We start from the raw sequence: 22,974 nt of genomic DNA, 5'->3' as shown, positions 1-22,974 counted from the left end.
AGGACCCCACCTTCTCCCCCGCCACCCCGTGAGGGCTGAAATACAGAAGCTGGGGGCCTGCCCTTGGCCACTGCTGAACGTGCTTTAAGCAGAACCCTCGAGCACACACTGAGCCTGAAACGGAAAGATAGTCCCTCCCAGGGTGAAAAGCCCGGCACAGGCCGTGAGGGCTCTTCATGTCTTGGTAGGGAAGTGTCCTAGGTCCAGGACTTTCCCAAGAGTTAACACTCTGCTAGCAAGGCTTCAGAAGGGATGAGGGGCGCAGCAGACAACACATGTAGCACTTGGGAGAATACCTAAATTGTCATGAGCAGACCGTTAGGAGAAATAAGGCCCCCATGTTCTCTCATCCCGGTGGCCGTCACGCTGCTGTCCGTGTGCCAACACATTTTTACCCAGGCACACAAGTGTATTTTGCTTTAGTCACCTAACATGACGTTCGTAACATGTCTCCACGTCCCTACGTAATTTTCATAATTATCCCTTGAAATGGCAGCCTGGCATTCCAGTTGATTTGTCATAATTTATCCAGTTATTCCCTACGTTTTTGTTTTGCTAATATAGATAATTCCTTTTTTTTTTTTTTACTTTATTTTAACTTTTTATTCTATCTTGGAGTATAGCCGATTAACGCTGTTGTGATAGTTTCGGGTGCATAGCAGAGGGACTCAGCCATACATGGACATGTATCCATTTCCCCCCAAACTCCCCTCCCATCCAGTCTGCCACGTATCATTGAGCAGAGTTCCCTGTGCTATACAGTAGGTCCTTGTTGGTTATCCATTTTATTTTATTATTGGAGTATAATTGCTTTACAATGCTGTGTTTGTTTCTGCCATACAGAGAAGTGAATCAGCCATATGCATACACACATCCCCTCCCTCTTGGACCTCCCTCCCCACCGTCCCATCCAACTAGGCCATCACAGAGCACCGAGCTAAGCTCCCTGTGCTATACTGCAGGTTCCCACTAGCTAACTGTTTTCCACATGGTAGTGGGTTTATGTCAAAACTAATCTCCCAATTCATCCCACCCCCCCTTCCCCCATGTCCACACGTCCGTTCTCTACGTCTGCCTCCGTTCTCTACGTCTGCCTTTCTATTCCTGCCCTGCAAATAACTTCATCTGTACCATTTTTCTAGATTCCACATATATGTGTTAATATATGAAATTTGTTATTCTCTTTCTGACTTACTTCACTGTATATGACAGACTCTAGGTCCATCCACATCTCTACAAATGACCGATTTCATTTTTTTATGGCTGATTAATATTCCATTATATACACATACCACATCTTCTTTATCCATTCATCTGTCCCTGACTTCAGACTATACTACAAAGCTACAGTAATCAAGGCAGTATGGTACTGGCACAAAAATAGAAATATAGATCAGCGGTTATCCATTTTAAATATAATAGTGTGTACATGTCAATCCCAAACTCCCTAACTATCCCTTTCCCCCACCCTTCCCCTCTGGTAACCATAAGTTCATTCTCTAAGTCTCTGAGTCTGTTTTGTAAATAAGTTCATTTGTACCATTTCTTTTTGGATTCCACATATAAGTGATATCATATGATATTTCTCTTTCTAATAGTGGTAATTCTGAAATAAGCACTTTTTTTGTTCAATATTTTATTGACTTATTTAATACTAATAAGTGTAAGTAGAAATAACTAAGTTGTATCTCTTTAAAAGCATTTAGTTTGCTCTTTCCCCCAAATGGACAATTAGTCCAAATTCGTAAGAGGAAGCACAGATGGAGAGATAACACAGTAGACACATAAAGGATCCTGGCAATCAGGCCCGACTTGGTTTCCAAGGCACCTCATTTCTAGGGACCCAGGGCAGGTGGTGTTTTTCTTCTCCTTGGTGCAACCAGAGAGTTTCTGATTTGAGACTTGATGGAGACAAAGACAAAATTCACGCTGAGTGTGAATCTTTATCTTATCAACACGTCCAAGGAAAATATTCTCCTGGGGAAAGTCAGCAGGGTCCAGAGACCAAAAGGGTAATAAAGTCTCACAGGCCCCAGGCTGTCAACACAGAGCAGGACCCAGGTGTCACTTGGGAGGCAGAGCACACCTGTTTCTCAGCTGAACAAGGACGGAGAAAAAAAGGGGCAGGGACTTCTCCACCCACCCCACCCCACGGAATGGGTAAGTGCCAAGTCTGGGAAACTGTCACTGCCACTGTTCCTTTGCCACCAGGTGAGGGGACTGTGGAGGGAGAGGAAGACCCCTGAAATGCTTCTAGCAAGGAGAGGACAACACTGCCCCTGCCTTTCCTGGGGAGCCACCAGCCCTGGGAGAGCAGTGGGGGGGAAGAAGCTTCCCCAAACATCCCAGCTCAGACAAAAGAGAAGAGGGGTTGAGTCCAGCTCTAGGGAAGTGTGGGAGACCCCTGTCCCCGTCCCGTTCCCCCAGCCTCTGAAGTTGCCCAAATCCTGCTTTTGTCTGCCTGGCTGGTTTGCTGGCTGCACAGGGCTGAGGGCTGTAGGCAGTCAGGCAGATAGTGGGGGTGGGGGTCAGAGGTACAGGTAACAGGCAAGCAGAGGGGTAGGGGGATGGTCTGGGGCCATGGCTCTGCACCAGCTGGCTTCTTGGAGCCCTGGGTGGCACCGACTCAGGCAGCCACAGACCCTGCCCCAGTTCTGCTGGGCCCTCCTCAGACTTTGGCCCCGGGGGTCAGTTCCCGGGAACTACCTTGGGTGCTGCGGTAGCCATGGAAACGTGACTGCCTTGGTTTTCCCCAGGGCCTGTCCAGGAGTGGAAGGCAAGCCATGCCTCTGTTTGCTGCTTCCTCTGTCTAAAAACTCCTCCCGCAGCAGCTCACAGGCCCACCTCATCCTTTCAGGTTTCAGCTTAAAGGCACCTGCTCAGAGAGCGCCCTTTTCTGCCCCCCATTGGCTTCTACCCCATTACCTGTTTTATTGTCCTCATAGCATTATCGTTATTTGGAGGTCTCGTACTTGTCTGTGTTTTTGTTTTGTTTTGTTGGCCTCCCCTCACTAGAATATAAGCTCCTCAAGGGCACAGTACGCTGGACCTTTTTCCTGAAGCTTCCCCTACTTCATCCAGGGCCAAGCCCAGAGGAGACGCATAGCTGTATCTTTAAGGAGGGGGATTCGTTCAAGGAACAGGAAATGATGCCATCCATTTCCCCCAACCTCCGGCACCTCCCCCACTCCCCTGGGCATGGCCTAGGGTCCTCCACCCCCACTTCCAGCCCAGCCTCGGCCCCACTTCCGGAAGTTCCCAGGACTAACCTCCCAGTCCCTGACCGTAAACCTCCTCTCCCGCAGCGCCTCTAATCCACGCTGGTGCTGGCCACGCTGAGCGCAGCCTTTGGCGAGGCCTTCCAATACGGCTGCAACATCGCTGTGGTTAACACACCGCACGAGGTGGGTGGGCAAGAGGTGGGCAGGAGAAGGTGGCCATCTTGCTCTGTGGAGGCCGCCATCTTTCTTCTGGAAGCCACCAGCTTTCTTCCGGAAGCAGCTGCCTTCCTCTAGTAGTCCTGGGAGGCAGCCTCTGCAGACCAGGGAATGACTAGAGTTGTGGGCTATTCCCCTCCCCCCCCCCCCCACCCCCCCGACCCACAATGTAATCCTCTCCAGGCACGTTGGGAAGCGGGTGGGAGGAGATGGGCTTGGATTCCCTGCCCAGTAGCTTTGGGCCTTAGTCTCACTGCCTTTCTCCTGGGAAGACCACTTGCAGATGACAAAGAGGATGGAGTCAAGGACTAAACCCTTAGGGGTTAGGATTGGGGTGAGGGGAAGCAAAGGAAAAAGAGTCTCCCAAAGGTCTAGTAAAGCATGTGAGTCAGGAGGGAGGGACAGGCCCTGATGACGAGTAAAGATGAAGCGTGAGAGTTGACCACTGGCTTTGACCTCATGGAGGGCATGTGTGACCTTGACAAGAGCAGCTGAGTTGAGACAAAAGCTTGACTGAAGTGGGTTCGGGGAGAACGGGCAGAGTGGAGGAGAGACAGCTCTTTAAGGAGTTTTGCTGTACAGGAGTTTTGCTGTACAGGGGAACAAAAGATGAAGCTTAGTGAAGGGAGAAGGGGGGTTGTGTTAGGGTTTTATAGGGCAAGAGTCATGTTTCTATTGTCATGAGAAGGATGCAATAAAGAAAGGTGTATTGGGAATTCTCTGGTGTTCCAGTGGTTAGGACTTGGTGCTTTCACTGTGAAGGTCCCAGGTCAGGGATTGAACCTGGGTCCACAAGCTTCAATCCCACAAGCCATGCCGCGTGGCTGAAAAAATAAAGGGACCAGTGATGCAGGACACACAGGGAATAGATACAGGAAGAAGGTCCCTGAAAGGGCAAGGACAGGAGCCAGTGTCTGTTCCCATGCATTTGGGTGTATGAGTCCTGCTCTACTTTTAAAAATCACTGTCATTGGGCTTCCCTGGTGGCGCAGTGGTTGAGAGTCCGCCTGCCGATGCAGGGGACACGGGTTCGTGCCCCAGTCCGGGAAGATCCCACATGCCGCGGAGCGGCTGGGCCCGTGAGCCATGGCCGCTGAGCCTGCGCGTCCGGAGCCTGTGCTCTGCAACGGGAGTGGCCACAACAGTGAGAGGCCCGAGTACCGCAAAAAAAAAAAAAAAAAAAAAATCACTTTCATTACTTTATAGCTACACTTAATTCTGCTTTATAGGAGGTACTGCAGTAGTTGCTCATGGCTTATATTAATATACTTATCATTATTACCATTGAAGGAACATTTTTTTCTCAGTCAAGCAATGTACCATCACTGTAGCACAGTGAAGCTCTTAAATTCTCCATTGGATATATATTATTTCTATAACCAAGGAGGAAACTAAGACTTACAGAGGTAGAACTTGCCCAAAGTCATACAATTAGTAACAATATTTCTTTTTTGTTTTTTTAGCATCTTTATTGGAGTAAAATTGCTTTACAATGGTGTGTTAGTTTCTGCTGTATAACAAAGTGAATCAGCTATACATATACGTATATCCCCATATCTCCTCCCTCTTGCGTCTCCCTCCCACCCTCCCTATCCCACCCCTCTAGGTGGACACGAAGCACGGAGCTGATCTCCCTGTGCTATGCGGCTGCTTCCCACTAGCTATCTATTTTACACTTGGTAGTGTATATATGTCAGTGCCACTCTCTCACTTTGTCCCAGCTTACCCTTCCCCCTCCCCGTGTCCTCAAGTCCATTCTCTACATCTGCGTCTTTATTCCTGTCCTGCCCCAAGGTTCTTCAGAACTTTTTTTTTTTTAGATTCTATATATATGTGTTAGCATACAGTATTTGTTTTTCTCTTTCTGACTTACTTCACTCTGTATGACAGACTCTAGGTCCATCCACCTCACTACAAATAACTCAATTTTGTTTTGTTTTGTTTTTATAACTGAGTAATATTCCATTGTATATGTGTGCCATATCTTCTTTATCCATTCATCTGTCGATGGACATTTAGGTTGATTCCATGTCCTGGCTATTGTAAATGGAGCTGCAATGAACATTGTGGTACATGACTCTTTCTGAATTATGGTTTTCTCAGGATATATGCCCAGTAGTGGGATTGCTGGGTCATATGGTTGTTCTGTTTTTAGTTTTTTTAAGGAACCTCCATACTGTTCTCCATAGTGGCTGTATCAATTTACATTCCCACCAACAGTGTAAGAGGGTTCCCTTTTCTCCATACCCTCTCCCGCATTTATTGTTTGTAGACTTTTTGATGCTGGCCATTATGACCGGTGTGAGGTGATACCTCATTGTAGTTTTGATTTGCATTTCTCTAATGATTAGTGATGTTGAGCATCCTTTCATGGGTTTCGTGGCAATCTGTATATTTTCTTTGGTGAAATGTCTATTTAGGTCTTCTGCCCATTTTTGGATTGGGTTGTTTGCTTTTTTGATATTGAGCTGCAAGAGGGGCTTGTATATTTTGGAGATTAATCCTTTGCCAGTTGCTTTGTTTGCAAATATTTTCTCCCACTCTGAGGGTTGTCTTTTCATCTTGTTTATGGTTTCCTTTGCTGTGCAAAAGCTTTTAAGTTTCATTAGCTCCCACTTGTTTATTTTTGTTTTTATTTCCATTTCTCTAGGAGGTGGGTCAAAAAGAATCTTGCTGTGATTTATGTCATGGGGTGTCCTGCCTATGTTTTCCTCTAAAAGTTGTATAGTGTCTGAGCTTACATTTAGGTCTTTAATCCATTGTGAGTTTATTTTTGTGTATGGTGTTAGGGAGTGTTCTAATTTCATTCTTTTACATGTAGCTGTCCAGTTTTCCCAGCACCACTTATTGAAGAGGCTGTCTTTTCTCCATTGTATATCCTTGCCTCCTTTATCAAAAATAAGGTGACCATATGTGTGTGGGATTATCTCTGGGCTTTCTATCCTGTTCCACTGATCTATGTTTCTGTTTTTGTGCCAGTACCATACTGTCTTGAAGTAACAATATTTCTTATGTTGCCTCTTGCACAGCAAGGTTCTGCAAAGTGAATATTTTGTTGTTGCCATGTCGCTCGGCATGTGGGTTCTTAGTTCCCCAACCAGGGATCAAACCTGCGCCCCCTGGCGTAGAAACTTGGAGTCCTAACTGCTGGACCACCAGGGAATTCCCAACAGTGAATTTTTAACATTTTGAGCAGCCTGGTTCCGCATCTCACCCCATCATACTGTAGGCTTTTTTATTTTTTTATCTCCAGGTAACAACAGAGAATCAATTGTGTCCTGAGCGTATTGATAGACACATCCTTCAGGACAATGACCAGGGGCAACTGGGAACATTACTTCTTGGTCTCTCATGAGTTGCCTGATTGTCTATGGATGGGGCAATGTCTTCCAGGTCTTGAAGTCCTCTTATAATGAAACCTACTTTGAGCGACACGGAGCCTTCATGGACGAGAAAGTCCTGCTGCTGCTGTGGTCCTGCACCATGTCCATGTCTCCTCTGGGCGTCTTGGGGGGGTCCCTGCTTATTGGCCTGCTGGTTGACAAATGTGGCAGGTAAAGAAGAAGGGTGCTGCTGTCACTCAAAATTCATATTAGTAAAGCATGTTGGCTCTTGGCACTTGTGCACGTGGTGGGGAGTTGTGCGACCTTGAAAATCAGGAGGTCTGAAGTCCAGCCCCCACTTTGCCATAGACATCCTGACCCTAAAGCAAGTCCTTGAATTCCTTGGGATTTCTTCCCCTTGTCAGCTGCATGGGAACAGCAGCCCCTCTGTTGTCCACCCCGTGGAGATGGATCGGCCTTTGAGAGCAAAGTCTTGACCATACTCAGCACTTCTAGCAGGTGTTCAGTAAATGCTTGTTGACTGGGTTTAATTCGAGGTCAGGTGACCCATGGCTCCGAGTTGTAACAGCTGCAGCCTCTCCCCGTGCAGCCTCATCCGTGTCGTTCTGAGCTTTGGGGTTCAGACCGAGTCAGTCCATGTGCCCCTGACTCGTGTCTTGTTTGAGCATGAAGAATAGTTCTTGTACTTTGCTTGGTTTACACAGACTCACTAATCTTGACACGTAAGCCCAGTTGCTGCCAAGACGTGACTCTGCAGATAAGGAGGGATGTCCAGATCAAGGTTCCCAGGAAGGAAGGGAGTGAGCCAAGTCCTCAGGGCGAGGCCGCTCGGAATCCCGTATGGCCAGATCTCACTCTTTGGAATTCAGTTACACTTGGACTTGATGTGCCATGGTCAGCAGTTTGTAGGGAGGAGTGGGAAGTCCTCTAAAGAAAACTAGCTCTTAAAGAACCATACCAGTTCAGTTTTCATGCATAAAAGAAAATACTGGGGAATTCTCTGGTGGTCCAGTGGTTAGGACCCCGAGCTCTCATTGCCGAGAGCCGGGGTTCGATCCCTGGTCAGGGAACTAAGATCCCACAAATGGCAAGGCTCAGCCAAACAAACAAACAAAAACAAACAAAAAAACAATGAAAATATTGGCAATTGAAAATTAATTATGTATAAAGCAGGACTCATAGGACCTTTTCTTATAGATACTTGATTAACAATTAATTTGCCATTCATTGTATACTTGAATGAAGGAAGCATTCACTATACTGCAATTATGCCATAATCCAGGCTTTTTTGTAATTCACACTGTGGTGTTCTCAGCTACACCAAGAGTGATTGGACTGTTCTAGCAGCTTGGCCCCCACCTCCTTGTCTGAATCCAGAGTTACAGAACTTGGGACCTCAGAGATGGTTTCATCATTGCCCTCATTTTGCAGATGAGGACCCTGAGACCAGCTGGTATGGTGGAGCTGGCCTTGCCCTAGTGGGGTCGGGACCAGCCCTGAGCTAAGCTAAGGCTTCCTGGTCATCAGGAAGGGGTTCGTGTGGGTTGTTTGTTCTCTCCTGACCTGCAGCCTCTGGGCTGGCTGATCCTCTGCTCTGAGTTTGGGCTTGGATGGCAGTTCTCTCGGAGGTATGGCCACCCCAGGAAGAGAAAAGTGGCCTGAGAAAACCAGTCTGTGTATCTGATGAGTCCTCAGTGTTGCCTAGAAGGGGACTTTTGTAGAACTCTTAGGACTATCCCCCCAGGAGGGGTGTGTGGGTTTCTGTTTAGAGATCCCCCTCCTCCACTCCTGGCCTCAGAGATGATGCACCTGTGTCGGTCAGGGCCCTGATGGTCCTCGAATGTGGGCAGCATGTGGAGATATCACCAAGGGTGGTGCAGCCAGCAGCCACCCTATAGCTGGGCCACCATCTTCCTTCCTGATCCACTGCTGTTTTCTCCTTTGGCAAAATCCAAGCCACATGTGGGGATGAGGGGGGCAAGGGAGCCACCGATGCCAGTCAGCATGGGGCACAGAACACAGTCTGGAAGGTAGCTATGGATCCTGGGAGACAGGCAGGGGCATCCAGCGTAGTTCTATTCTTCAGACACTCCCTCCCCCCACTTCATAGACTCATGGTTTTTCAGCCTTGGGAGGAATCTTAGCGGTCATCTAATCCAGCTCTGTCTCCCACCTGTTGTGGGGTTCCCCTGTTCACCATTCTTGACCGTCTTCATCCGGCCTGCTCTCTGCTTGAATACCACCAGTGACAGGAAGCTCCCTCCTTGCAGAGGCAGGCCCATTCCTTCCTCCTTCCTCACTGTCTTCATTCAGCTCCAATGGTTAGCGTGCTCCCACTCCTCCCGCCACCCCTGCTGACCCCAAACCTCCCTTCCTGGGGCCTCTGCCCACCGGTCCTTGCTTTCTGCGCTTCCCAGCCATCAGCCTTTCTCAGGCACGTTCCCGGCACTTCTATAACGGCTGCCCTGGAGAATAGGAGTTGGTGTCAGGAGCGCTTCTGCTGCCTCAGCCCCCATGCCCTCTGGGCTCTGCTGTCCTTGCAGAAAGGGAACACTGCTGATCAACAATGACTTCGCCATCCCTGCCGTCCCGAAGGGAGTCAGCAAAGTGACCAAACCTTCCGAGCCGGTCATCTTTTCTCGAGTGGCACTGGGATTCTGTGCAGGTACCTACAGTGATGGCTGAACCCCCAAGCCCATGCTCAGGGTCAGCTGTGGGGAGAAGGGTCTGAGTCAGACACACTGGCCAAGGCGGGAAGCAGGGGCAGCAAGGGTCTTCCTGGTTCTGAATGGCTCTTTTCCCTTTGGGGGCATCCTCTTGTCTCCATCCCCAGACTCTCGAAAACCTCATGTTCTCTCTCCCCTTCCCCTTATTTAACAAAATCTATCAGGGGAAGATCTTTAAAAACACACTTTTAGGGGGCTTCCCTGGTGGCGCAGTGGTTGAGAGTCTGCCTGCCGATGCAGGGGACACGGGTTCGTGCCCCGGTCCAGGGAGATCCCACATGCTGCAGAGCAGCTGGGCCTGTGAGCCATGGCAGCTAAGCCTGTGCGTCCGGAGCCTGTGCTCTGCAACGGGAGAGGCCACAGCAGTGAGAGGCCCGCATACAGCAAAAAAAAAAAAAAAAAAAAAAAAAAAAAAACACACTTTTACCTTGAAGTACAAACTGATAAGGCTTTACAAGGTATCTTCCAAGGAAGGTGTCTAGTTCACGCTGAGGGTGAGAGGCTTCAAGCAAAAGAGTACAGAATTTGGGGACTCTGTCAGCAGGGGACTGAGGTTTCTTAACTACTGTGGTTTCTTCTATTAAAAAAAAAACAAAAGTGATACAAGTAACCTGTGCTTCAGAAAAATCAGAAAATAATCCCAAGCCAAAGACCTATCTTTCAGTCCCACATCCCAGGAACACAGTCCTCGCCTGTAACAAGTGGCCCCAGCTCCGCAGCTAGGAAGGAGAGGATATCCTGCCGTGTCCCCTGGGAGTCTGAGGATTCTGGAAAGGTTTCCTTCTTAGTGCGAACTAAGTCCACGTAGCCAATTTCCATCTCCGTGGAGGGGAGGTAGGGGGCGTACAGGCTGCCTGTCAGTGGTGCTGACGCCACAGAGAAACTCAGGGACTATGAGATTAATTAAATCTCAGGTTTCCGGGGCCCCAGGAGGCTGGGATTGTTTCTTTTCTCCTCCCCTGGTTTTTGTTTTGCTAGATCCAGGCACCTCCTACAGTGCCCTTCCCATGTAGCTGGGAGAGTTAGCTCCCAAGAACCTTAGGGGTGCTCTGGGAACAATGACAGAGGTGTTTGTCATCGTGGGAATCTTCCTAGCACAGATCTTCGGCCTGCAAGCCATCCTGGGCAACCCTACAGGTACCTGTGGCTCACCAAGGTCCGAGGGTGGTGGTGAGAGGGAGCGTGGGAGCTATGGGGGGGCTGAGGGGGCGGGGTCTGGACACATGGGGCTCGGCTGTGCCCATGTGTCTGGCGGATCAAGTGAGGTGAGGCCAAGAGGTGCCCTTTGGGTCGGGCAATGTGTGGCTTGTTTGGAGATGGGTGACCTTGATGAGAGCAGTTTGGGTGAGCGATGGGGACAAATTGTGCATGGGGCTGGGAGGAGATCGGAGACAAGGGGCACACACGACTCTTGGGAGTTTTGCTGTAAAGGAAGGAGAGAAGTTGGGGGGTAGCTGGAAGGGGAAGCAGGCTGGAGAGAAGGGTTTTTTGTTTTGCTTTGTTTTTTCAGCTGGGACGCTGTGCGAATGGTCCTGCAGTGAGGGCAATCGATGCAGGAGAGGCAGGCACACAGCCACGGTCACTGTCACGTGGCTGGATGGGTGCTTCTCCTCTCCAAGTGAAAGGTGGCCAGGCCATTGCCTGAGAGGGTGGGTTGGGGAAGCGGGAGGGAAGCTTTAGGACAGAGGAGAAAGGGGGAAATGGCCCTCTGGGGGAGTGGGCGAGAGAATGGCCCCGAGAGTGTGGCTTGAATGCAGGCCAGCATTAAAGGCCCACAAGAAGACAGTGGGGTTTCTTTCTTTATTTTCTTTTTCCTCGTAAACATTTTCAAGTTACCTAAATTCCACAGGAATTCCTTAATGGGTGGATTTATGACTTTGTATTCCCCAGAGTACCTTGAAGAGACTCAGGACCCAGTCGTGCTCAGTGAAAGGTCATTAGTTTTAACGATTCCCAAACTACCCCAGTGCAGCTGAAGGGGAAGCCAGGCTGGGCCCGTTGCTGCCAACAGCTGCCTTGTAGTGATGCCTAGCGTATGATGCCTGTCACCCCTCACCACTCTTCAGGGGGCACTTTATCACTATCATCTTCATCATCATCTTTATTTTACTGATGAGAAAACTGAGGCTTAGAGAAGTAAAATGCCTCTTCCAGTTCCCATCATAGCTAGTAAGGCTTAGATGAATCTCAATGCTGCCTCCTTAACCCAGACCTTCCAGAAGGAGCTCACACAGCCACAGTGCTGGTTCCAGCACCCTCCTTGACCCCAGGCTCCAGCAAGGCAGAGATTATGCCATTTCCAGCCATAAAGTTAGGAAACAAGACATGGGTTCACTTTTTCCAAGGCTCACACTTTTAAATCATATGCTGTTCCTAAGAAAAGCAATACTCTTCCTGCAGAATGAGTTAACAGCAGATCTTTTGAAAATTGTAATTATTTTCTCCATTTTAAAATGTGGAACCCTGCTGTGGGTGGGTTCTGGGCAGCCACATCTTGGCAAGGACTAGGTCCCTGCTGTCGTTGGCTCTCACGGAGGGCTGGAACAATGTGGGTGAGTGAGTTTGTAAGAGGAGAGTCAGGACAGAGTCAGGACATGCGGAAGGTCAGCTGAAGGGCAGGGATTCCCCAGTGTTGGGTGTTCATGTTCTCAGTGTTGGGTCCTTCCAGACTGGCCTGTGCTCTTGGCACTCACGGGGGGTCCCCGCACTGTTTTGGCTCCCCTCTCTGCCATTCTTCCCCGAGAGCCCGAGGTCCACCCTGATTCAGAAAAGAGATGAAGAAGTTCGACAAGGTACTGGAGATACAGGCTGCTCCGTCAAGACCCTCCCACCACGTTCACTTCCCAGCCGCCTCCCCGTGCCCGCCAAACATCCCTCCCTAGTGCCCGAAGCAGAGAACGGGCAGGGGGCAGGGTGGGGAAATGCACTCCACAACGCAGGCACCAGTGGGACGGGACAGAGGTGCCGTTGGCACTGGGGAGTCCAGGGCAACTCTGAGGTGTGGTCCAGCGGAGAACATGGTCAGAGCCGGCATCATGGCTGGTGGGCCTTGACTTCTGCAAGCTTGCCCAGGTGGGGGTGTGGTTGTGACTGGGAACACGGTCACGGTGTTGGGGACCTAGCTGGGGTCCAATGAGCATCCTGCCCTGGGAAAACGGGGAGCCTGTGGCCAGGGCTGGGCCGAGCTCCTGGGGAGCTGTCCCCCTGTGTTTCCTTAAGCCTTGGGTCAGCTGCTGTCAGCGACAGGAGGGGACCGCTCTGCTCCCCGCAGCTCTGCGGAAGCTGAGAGGCTGGGCAGATGTGGAGGACGAGATGGAAGAAATGCGCGTGGAGGACCAGGCCGAGAGGGCCGAGCGCCGCTGTCTGTGCTCAGCTTCTTCACGTTTCTGCCTGTCTGCTGGCAGCTGGTCGCCATCGTCTTGCCCATGGCCGGCCAGCAGCTCTCCAGGGTCAACGCGGTATGCGCGGTTCTTTTGCTATAATTGTATCTATTGATGGTGTAGGCGAAGGGTGAAGATCTGCAAAAACAGGGCTGGGAGGCTGCTTCCGGAAACGTCGGAGACTGGATGCGTAACCCATATGGTGCTTAAGGAAAGTGTGAGGAAGTGGTGGCATCAGGCCCTTGGGGACTCACGGTTGCTCAGCGGGAGACGTCGAGTGGTACACAGCTCAGGCAGGAGCCAGGGCACATGGTGGCTTTCAGAAGTGCTGCATTGCCCACATCCTTGGGGCTGGGCCACGAGAGAAGCTTGAGCTTGGGGCTGCCTAGGCCTGGAATGAGAGGCGAGGGGTCATTCGGTGGGGCCTGAGATCATAGACTCACAAAGCGACAGAGGGAAAATTCTCGGGGTCCCATTTTACAGATGCAGAACTCAAGGCCCCGAGAGGGCAAGAGCTATAACCCGGGCTCCGGCAGAGCCAGCCTCCATCCCAGGTCTCAAGTCTTCAGGTCACGGCTCTTTTCTCCCACCTACTGCCTCCTTCCTGTCCAAGGGGTCCCCTAGGCTTTCAGGACTGTGTGTCCCGACTGAGTCAGGAAAGTTGTCAGTGGCTTGGGCCTTCAGGTCTCTCCTCACAGCCCTTGTGCTTTTGTTTTAGGCCAACTACTACGCGGACATGATCTACGCCTCCCTCGGCTGGCATGGAGGCGGCTCATTCCCCGTAACAGTGGGTGCCAGCGTGGTCAACACAGCGATGAGCTTCATCTCGGGGAGCCACCCACAAGTGTCCCTCCCATTGGGCATCTCTGAGTCGGTGCCCCGCAGACAGAGAAGAGCCCCCCAGGGTCCACTGCTGGTGGCACTGGTCCTGGGGTGACTGGAGTGACACAGACTTTCGACGTGCCCATACTTACCACTGTGTGACCTCAACCAGGCCACTTAAACACCTTAAAATTCAAGTTTCTTCCTTTGTGCAATGGTTACGGTGATTGTAATACCCAGTATACTGATGCACGTGTTCTTACTGTTGGATAAAACTATTATTTCAGAGTTTTATATTTAAAATCTGAACCACTTATGCCTGTGTTTAAAAAGTGAATAGACAGGGGCTTCCCTGGTGGCGCAGTGGTTGAGAGTCCGCCTGCCGATGCAGGGTCACGGGTTTGTGCCCCGGTCCGGGAAGATCCCACGCAGAGAGGCTGGGCCTGTGAGCCATGGCCACTGAGCCTGCGCGTCCAGAGCCTGTGCTCCGCAATGGGAGAGGCCACAACAGTGAGAGGCCCGCGTACCGAAATGAAAAAAAAAAAAAAAAATGTGAATAGACAGAGGTGTGCTCATTTACAAGGTCAAGTGACCATGATGGTCCTTTCTCTAGAACTCTTCCAAGTTATCTCACTATTATTTTGGTTCCTGTTTCTTGAGTTACCTTGGAGTTTAAAGGTGTTTTCAAAAATTATTTATTACTTATCTGTATTTTCCCCAGAACCAGTTTAAGCCCCAATGAAACTTCAGAGGATTCAGCATGGTGGGGAGGGCCGAGTGAAGGAAAAGAGCCGGAAATGGGAGGAGCTGGGAGGCCCCCCGGCCCAATTCTCCACCCTCCCGGGAGTCTGTGCACCCCCTCCTCCAGCGGATTCCTGGAGCCCCTGGCCTTCCTCTAGGGCAGGGTCCACCCTCTGTCCTCAGAGCCCTCCTCCTCTAGGGTACATTGTCATAACTAGGACCCTCTTCCCCATCATCCTACCTGGAAAAACCCAAGACAGGGGCGCCTCCCTTTCTCTCCCTGAGGAGCGGTGTCTGGGTACTAAACACAGAAGGAGACGTTGGTCTTACCTCTCTCTACCTTGTTTATACAATCCTGGGATTGCCGTTTTGCTCCTATTGGGCCCTCACTGAATGGCAGTGATAATCCCCGTCTGTAGGGCTGTTGGGAGGACGGAGGGGACGTGTAAAGTGACCGTACAGGGCCTGGCGTGGAGTGACGGTGGTGCCTTTGCTGATGGCATTGCTGTGGGTGCTGCAGGTGAGGCTGGAGTAGAATGAAAAGGGCATTAGAACAAGAAGGAAGGCAGGCATGCTGGTCGGACGAAGCATTGTCCAAGCTTGGAATATTCGAGAAGGTACAGGCTGATCAGGAGGTGTGTGTCCTGGCAGTGGAAAAGAAAGTACCTGGGGGTGAGAGGGACCCTCATGAAGTGAGGCCAGATTCTGGGCGCCCTCGACGTGAATTGAAGTAGCACGTAATGGGAGGGGGCTATGTGAAAATGTAGGTATTATTATTATCTCGGGGGTGTGAGATGATTGCCACTGAAAAGACAGCGTTGCTTACGGTTCCCAAGGGAGAGAGGTGCACACAAGGCCACATAGAGAAGCATCTGGCAGCGGGGGGCGGACAGCAGTACGTGGGCAAGAGCCTTTCTTATGGTTTCCGTGGGAAGGAACAGGCAAGGCAGGGTAAGCAGGTTTAGGACTGCCTAGTTTGAAAGATTTCAGGCGGTTCCCGGGCACCGATGCCGGGCTGTTCCTGTTGTCTGGTGCCTGCCCTGGGCGATAAGGCAGAGGGGCGCTGGCTGGGGGCGGCGGGGGCAGGTGAGAGCCTGATGGAGCAGGGGGTGGGGTGGGGGCGGCTCCGGGAGGGTTCCATGTGAAAGGTGCACGCACAGCTGAGCTGTCTGCTATCTCTAGAAACCGGCTAACGGTGTGTGTGGGGCAGTCCCTCCAGCGTCAGGAAGGCCCCCACATGTCAAAGCATCAGACGCAGAAACTAGAAAACATAGTTACAGTGCGGGGGGGGGGGCGGGGGGGAGGTGGTCAAGGAGCCTAAACCCGGGGTCTGTAGATGCCTGAGACGGAGGAGTAGTGGTGCAGAGTCTGTGGCACGACCGTCAAGTTCCCGTCGGGATAACGGCCTAAGTTCCACGGAGCAGGCAACAGGGGCGAGCGGGCACTTAAGGAGGGGCTGAGGAGGTAGTGGGGGCCCAGGCCCAAGAATTCCGGGCGCCCCCCGCCTGGTGCCGTCGAGGCTCCTCACTGCCCGCCCTTCCCCTCCAGGCAGGCGCCGTCCAGCGGCTGGGTAGGCGGCGTCTCCTGCTGGTCGGCTACGGCATCCGCGTCTCGGCGCTGCCCTTCCAGGTCGGACCTCGCTCTCCTGCCCGGAAGGGACGGGGCGGGTTGGGGGCACGCAGAGGGGTGGGGCGGAGGGCGGGGCACGCAGAGGGGTGGGGCGGAGGGCGGGGCACGCAGGGGAGGATGAGCAGGGGGCTGGGAGGTCCCTGTAACAGAACCCACACCTCTAGAGCCAGTGATCTCAAACTCCGCGTGTCAAACTCCACGCCCCCTTCGTGTGCAATGCAACGCCCCGTCCTGAAGTAGAGTTCGTGGGTGACTTCAATTACCTACCCATGTACATGCAAATAAATGATTAAATCGAATGCCCTAACCGTGAAGTAAAGGAGAAACAAGAAGTTCCATAAAGCATGTAGTTCAATATGCAAATGCTTAAGCGCACTGCACTAGAAGATGTCCACCAATAATGATCTAGAGTAGAATAAAGAGACGGAAGATCGGACATCGTTCCATTCAACAAGCAGAAGAAACTATGAACGGAGGTCGGCGTGGACGGCAGACTCTACACTAGTGTGAGGATAAGTGATGACCAGGGACCAAACGTATTCGTATGCGGGAAGACGAAGAGAAAGATACCTTAACTGCAGTAGGAACACCACTCACAGGCCACTCGGAAGGTTAGGATGGGGGACGTGAAGAAGGAAGGTGAGGTGCTGGCAGGTGAGCTTGGTCTGATTGATGTGTGCCGCAAGTACAAAATGGGGTAGAGCTCTCATCTTGAAATCCTAACGCGTGTCAACAAGCATGTCGGTCTCTACCATTAAAAATATCTTGGAGCCCAGATCAGAAAGAAGTAGGAAAAGAAGCAATGAGAGGCTATGGAGCAACTGGGAACAGTGTCAGAGCGAGATTAAAACACAGAAGGCCGCCCAACAAGAAATACGTCACTCTAATTTGTCATTTTCTTAGCATATTTTTGTTATATGTGTTATACAAAAATTTTGAAAATACATAGGATGGCCGTAGTATGAAATATTCTGAAAGCAGACAGCATTTTGTATATCCTCAGCTGTTTCTGCCCTGTTGTTGCTTTTGCAGTAACTGTGCCTTTACAATTAAAACTATACGCAGGCGGGACTTCCCTGGCGGTCCAGTGGTTAGGACTCTGTGCTTCCACTGCAGGAGGCCCAGGTTCGATCCCTGGTCAGGAAACTAAGATCCCACATGTCGCATGGCACGGCCCAAAAAGAAAAAAACTATACACAGATAGATAGTTAGTTTTCCTGGGTCTCTGCCTTATATTCGTGTTATTAAACTTTGATTTTCTCCTGTTAAAAAAAAAAAAAAAACTATATACAGATCTTCCTTGACTTACAATGGGGTTACATCCCCAATAAACCCATCGTAAGTTGGAATATTGTAAATCAAAAATGCATTTAAGGGCTTCCCTGGTGGTGCAGTGGTTGGGAGTCCGCCTGCCAATGCAGGGGACACGGGTTCGTGCCCCGGTCCGGGAGGATCCCACATGCCGCGGAGCGGCTGGGCCCGTGAGCCATGGCCGCTGAGCCTGCGCGTCCAGAGCCTGTGCTCCGCAACGGGAGAGGCCACAACAGTGAGAGGCCTGTGTACCGCAAAAAAAAAAAAAAAAAAAAGCATTTAATACACCTAACCTACTAAACATCATCGCTTAGCCCAGCCTACCTTTAATTGTGGTTAGAAAAAGTGCATTCGTCTACAGTTGGGCAAAATCATTTAACACAAAGCCTATTTTATAATGAAGTGTTGAATGTCTCATGTAAGTTATTGAATACTGTACAGAAAGTGAAAAACAGCGATTGTCACTGACCTTCATGATCACGTGGCTGACGGGGAGTTGCCTGGCAACACGAGAGAGGATCGTACTGCCTATTGATAGCCCGGGGAAAAGATCAAAATTCAAAGTACAGTTTCTTATTTTTTTTTTATAAATTTATTTGTTTTTGGCTGCGTTGGGTGTTCGTTGCTACACTCAGGTACGGGCTCTAGGCACGCAGACTCAGTAGTTGTGGCGATTCGTGGCATGTGGGATCTTCCTGGATCAGGGATCAAACCTGCATCCCGTACGTTAGCAGGCAGATTCTTAATTACTGCGCCACCAGGAAAGTCCCTGAAGTATAGTTTCTAGTGACTGTGTATCACTTTCCCACCATGGTAAAGTTGAAAATTTTGGACCTTCTTAAGTCAGGGGACCGTCTGTCGTTGAAAACGCAATCGTATGTGAGGATGAGAATGTGCGAAGAGATTATTCTTGTAATTCAGAGACAATGTCTTCATTCTTCGCCTTTTTTGCCAAGCTGTCCTCTCCATCATGACTTCCTTTTTAATTCCTGGGTGAGCACAAGGACCTTCAGGGGGACAAAGCTGGCTGTGGTCAGGGAACAGCAGGGCAGGGGAGCCTGTGGAGGAACAGGCGAGGTGAAGGGTGATGATGCAGCTATCGAGGAAAATACTAGTTACAGGGACTTCCCTGGTGGTCCAGTGGTAAAGAATCTGCCTTACAATGCAGGGGATGCAGGTTCGATCCCTGGTCAGGGAACTAAGATCCCACATGCTGTGGGGCTACTGAGCCCGCACACCTCGACTAGAGCCAGCGTGCCGCAAACTACAGAGCCCACACGCTCTGGAACCCGGGTGCCACAGATAGAGGGAAGCTCGTGCACCACAACGAATATCCCGTGTGCTACAACTAAGACCCGACGGAGTCAAAAATAAATAAATAGATAAATAATAAATAAATCTTTACCCAAAAAAAAGGAAGTGATTTTTTTTTTAAAAGCTAGTTACAGTCCTGTTTTGGTTTAATCAAAGTTTCCTTTTTAAAGACCTTATTTTCTCATTTGAAAATAATCTAAGTTCTTGGAACATTTAGGGACTTAGGTGAAAAGAAGTAAATAAAACTGGACATTATCTATAGAGATAGTTGCCAGTTGCCTTTTGGAGACCTTGGTGGCATCCCCGGCAACTTTTTTTCTCTCACTCTCTCCTTCCAACCCGTTGGCCAGTCCTGTTGGCTCTGCCTGAAAACGTAACCAGCAGCTGCCCAGGTGGCACCAGACCCAGGATATCCCTTCCAGCTGCAGCCAACTCCTCTCTTGCTTCAAATATTGAAATGGACCCCACCCTGCCTGCCTGCGTGAATCAGAGCTTGTCACGCCTCTGCTCAGCGGCCGGGCTGGCTCTTCATCCCCAAGTCATCCATCTCTCCCCTTGCCCCTTGGAGACAACTTCATTGAAGGAGGTGTTTTTGGTTCACCTCCACCGCCAGCCCTGCAGGAACCCCACCTTCGCAGTGTTTTTCATAACTGTAGTGAAATAGTTTACCTGCATACTTAGTTTGGTTGAGGTCTGTTCACCCTGAGTATGTGTCATCTGTTGCCCTGGCAGTGGGGAGCAGAGATAGGGGTCTGCCAGCTCTCCTGGTCTGATGCCTTCTAGAAGGATCCTAGCAGAGACTGCAGAGTCCGGGTCCCAGCTCCATCTACTGCTGATCATTTGACTGGGGCCATTGCTTGACCCCTGGGGGACCCAGTGTCCTCTTTGTCTGTGTTCAGGCTCTCTGTGCTCTGATTCCACATTTGTAGGATTGAAACAGTGTTATCCTCCCTCAGAGGGGTGTCAAGAAGATTCAGTGGGTTAGCATCTGTGAAGGGCAGAAAATAAATAAGTGGTCGGCATTCCTCCTGTTACGTTTCTCTCCATCAGGTACAGCTCCCGGAGGCCCCCGTTGACTAGAATGCTAGGTTCACTCCTGGTCTCATCTTCCCTCTCTTGCCCTCAGAGCCCTGGAGGCCCACGCAGGTGCTCAGAAATCCAGGTGTGGCTCCTTCCTGTGGCAGGAAGGTGAGGCCCGCATGTGGGCTTGTCCGCATGTGGGGCTCTTGGCCTCAGGCTCTTAGAGGTCCCAGGCCTGGGCCTCTCAGGCACGGACAGCCCTGCCTCTCCCCACAGAGCACGGTCCCTGAGCTGTCTTACCTTGGCATCATCCTACATCACAGGACATTCCATCGGGCCCAGTGAGTACCTGCATGCCCCACCGCCTTCCAGGGCCCAGCACATAGGAGGTGCCCGGTATTTGTTGAATGAATGGATGCCCTTGATTGGTAATTCTCATGATGTTCTCTCCACCTTTTCCCCTGTTCCTACACAAGCCCCACCCACACGGGAATTCTCAGTTCAGTTTACCTTTTTCTTGAAAGGTCATTCCAGCTCACATTCATTCATTCAACAAACATTTACTAAGTTCCAACCAGTGCCACGGCCAGGCTGGGGTCTCCCAATCTCCTGTGGCTCCCAGAGTTGCCCAGCTTCAGTTCCAGTGCCCAAGTAGGGGATGAGCCTCTGCAAAGAGGGAGCTCTTGCCAGCCAGACCCCACTAGGGGCCCCTCAGTTTACATCCAAACCCTCTACATGCTCACTTTAGCCTCCAAGCCCACAGCCCACCCGGGGCTCAGTTGTCTTTGGTCCCCTGGCCTACAGCTACAGTCCTGTGTTGCTTTATCCCCGTGTCCACGTGCTGGCAGAGTTGGGCCTTCACTTCCACCTTCCTTGGGGGCAGCCTCCAGACTCCAGGCTTCCCCTCCCCTGTGTGTCCTCCTGAGAATCTAACGCAGTTCCCACTGCTTGCGGAAAGACCCCTCTGACCCCTAAGACTAGAATATTCCCTGCAGAATCTTGGTTTTGAAAGAGCTGTCCATAAGCCAAAATAAAGGTATTGATCCATTGAACACACGCTGATGGAACACCTGCTGTGCCAGGCACTGGGGACGCAGCTGTGACTCAGACCGACATGGTCGTGTTGAAGGATATTTAAGTGGGATTTTCGACAGGAAGCCTTCCCGGCACACCTCCAATATGGAGGCAGGAGGGCCTGGTGGGAGCAGTGCTGGTGTTTGTGTCGGGAGGCCTGGGTTCTGGGCCATTCCGCCCCTTACTGCCTGTGCGTTTCCCAAAGCAAGCCACTGTGCTTCTCTGGGCCTCGGGCTCCTCCTGGAAGACCAGGAGTAATCAGCTGTGCCGGCAGATGTGGGATCAGATGGTGGACTGATTTGACATGTGAACCACCTCCTAAAGGGCTGCTTGGCTGCCCGGCCCCAGGGGGCAGGAGGCAGGAGGCCAGGGAGGGCAGCGTGGATAACTTCCCTCACTGCTACCCCTTTAGGGCACAAAGCACTGAGGAAGGGGCCCCCTCCTCGCCAGTTGTAGGAGTTTCCCATTTGACGTCCCAAGGGCAGCTCATTCCGGGGCTCTGAATTCCTCTCCATCTTCAAGGGTTGGAAATTAACTGGGGGGAGAGAGACAGAATCTTATTTTTGTAACAAAGAATATAGATAATATGTTAATATATAAAGAACATATAAAGTCATAGATAGACCTACTGTATATAAACGGATATAAAGTATATCTGTTGTATTATAATTTCATGAGGGATGGTGATTAAGGGGGAAAAATGGCCGTAGACATTTTAGACAAGACTCCTGAATGAAAAAAGGTTGAGAAACTGCCCCAAGGCAAGGTGCCTGCCATCCCCCAGACCTACCACAGGGGGCAGCACGTCCCAGGCTCAAGCGCTCATTCAGCTCTGCTCCCCCTCCCCTTGTCTGCGAATTTCAAAATGACACCACCACGGGGTAGAGCGGCCTTGGTGTGACCTTGAGGCCCTCAGAGGCTCAGCTCGAAGCTCAGCTATGGGCGCACCCAGGAGGAGAGATGTGAACTTCCTCCCTCGGCCATCCGGAACAGACTAAAGGGCCCTCCGCGCCCCTCTCCGCTCCCCTGGTCCTGCGCTCTCTGCCCCCAGGTCCCGTGCCCTCCGTGGTGAGGACCGAGATCTTCCTGCAGCCCTCGCGGCCGCCTTCGCAGTGGACGGGGCCGAGCTCGGGCTCACCAGCGTCATCGTGGGCTTCGTGTTCCCGTCCATCCAGGTGAGTGGGGACATGCGGTGGGGAGCACGGCGCGGGGGGGGGGGGCGTGCGGCCCCTTGCCCCCAATTCCTGCTCCACCTTGCCTCCCCCGCCCCGCCCCAGGCAGAAGGGGCTCCGGGAAATAGGCGGGGGTGCCTCGTCTGCTAAGAACATCTGCGAATTCGACAAGGGGGGGCGACTCTCCAAGGTCCATAAAACACACATGGCGCCACTTCAGCCAAACTGTAACTACGCCAGTTTCCCACCACTGAAGGCAGGTCCCACACTCAGGCGGTGACGCGTTCATTATGTAGGGGCTCTGGTCGGCCAAGTGCAAAGCAAGCTAGAGCCAGGGTGAGGGAACAATTCCCCCACATCCACCTCCTTCCTCTGTTTCTGAAGGTGTGCAGTCAGGTCTAGAGGACATTCTGTCCCTGTTGTTAAAAGGCCGAGTCCTTTTAGATGTGAGGGCAGGACCCAGTTGTCTAGCTCTTCCACTCCTCTGGGTGTAAAGTAGAACTGGCCACTGAGAAACTCCTGTGTGACTCACAAAGGCCTCACCCAGAGCTGCCCCTGGCATTCCTTTCTTCCTCCGTCCCCTCCTGTTTTCTTGTCTCTTGGCCTAGGAGGTCAGTGGTGCCTACAGATTCATTATCTTTGCCAGAATCTGCCTCCTCACTGCTGTTTACATCTACATGGTCATTCCTGAGACCAAGGGCCGAACATTTGTGGAGATAAAGCGAATTTTTGCCCAGAGAAACAGAGTGGAGTTTCTGGAGAAGAAAGAAGAAATCACAGATGCGGGGCCTCACATACCGTCTCTGCCTGCCAGGGAGACTTCCTTTTAGTGGCTCAACACATCCCCCAGGTGGCACATTTAAGGCGTCCTTCTCTGAGGAAGGGTCTCCCTGCCCCAGGCCTCAAGGGAGGGTGACTGCTGTGAGATTTCCGTGCCCCCAGTGGCAAATGGAAGACTTTGGTCTTCCAGTTTGGTCCCTGATTTAGTTAAGAAGCAGTTAGCT

General features: G+C 51.2%; 1 protein-coding gene across 1 annotated transcript; it reads left to right on the top strand.

Annotated features, from left to right (window-relative positions):
* Positions 1-3,314: 3,314 nt before the first annotated feature.
* SLC2A7 (solute carrier family 2 member 7) lies at positions 3,315-22,800 on the top strand (the record flags this gene model as incomplete). Its single annotated transcript, XM_032607622.1, is given in 16 exon segments — positions 3,315-3,404; positions 6,831-6,991; positions 9,325-9,446; positions 10,492-10,644; positions 12,176-12,201; positions 12,203-12,299; positions 12,779-12,859; positions 12,862-12,965; positions 13,606-13,820; positions 14,870-14,970; positions 16,003-16,079; positions 20,001-20,035; positions 20,037-20,065; positions 21,850-21,897; positions 21,900-21,973; positions 22,579-22,800. Coding segments are annotated over 16 exon segments (1,635 nt in total), but the record flags the coding sequence as incomplete, so codon positions are not given.
* Between the last annotated feature and the right edge of the window lie 174 nt (positions 22,801-22,974).

This window comes from Phocoena sinus, chromosome 1 (assembly GCF_008692025.1).
Source record: "Phocoena sinus isolate mPhoSin1 chromosome 1, mPhoSin1.pri, whole genome shotgun sequence".
Classification (NCBI taxonomy): domain Eukaryota; kingdom Metazoa; phylum Chordata; class Mammalia; order Artiodactyla; family Phocoenidae; genus Phocoena; species Phocoena sinus.
Note: the sequence above shows the minus strand (reverse complement) of the source record. Positions and strands in the feature narration are given on the sequence as shown.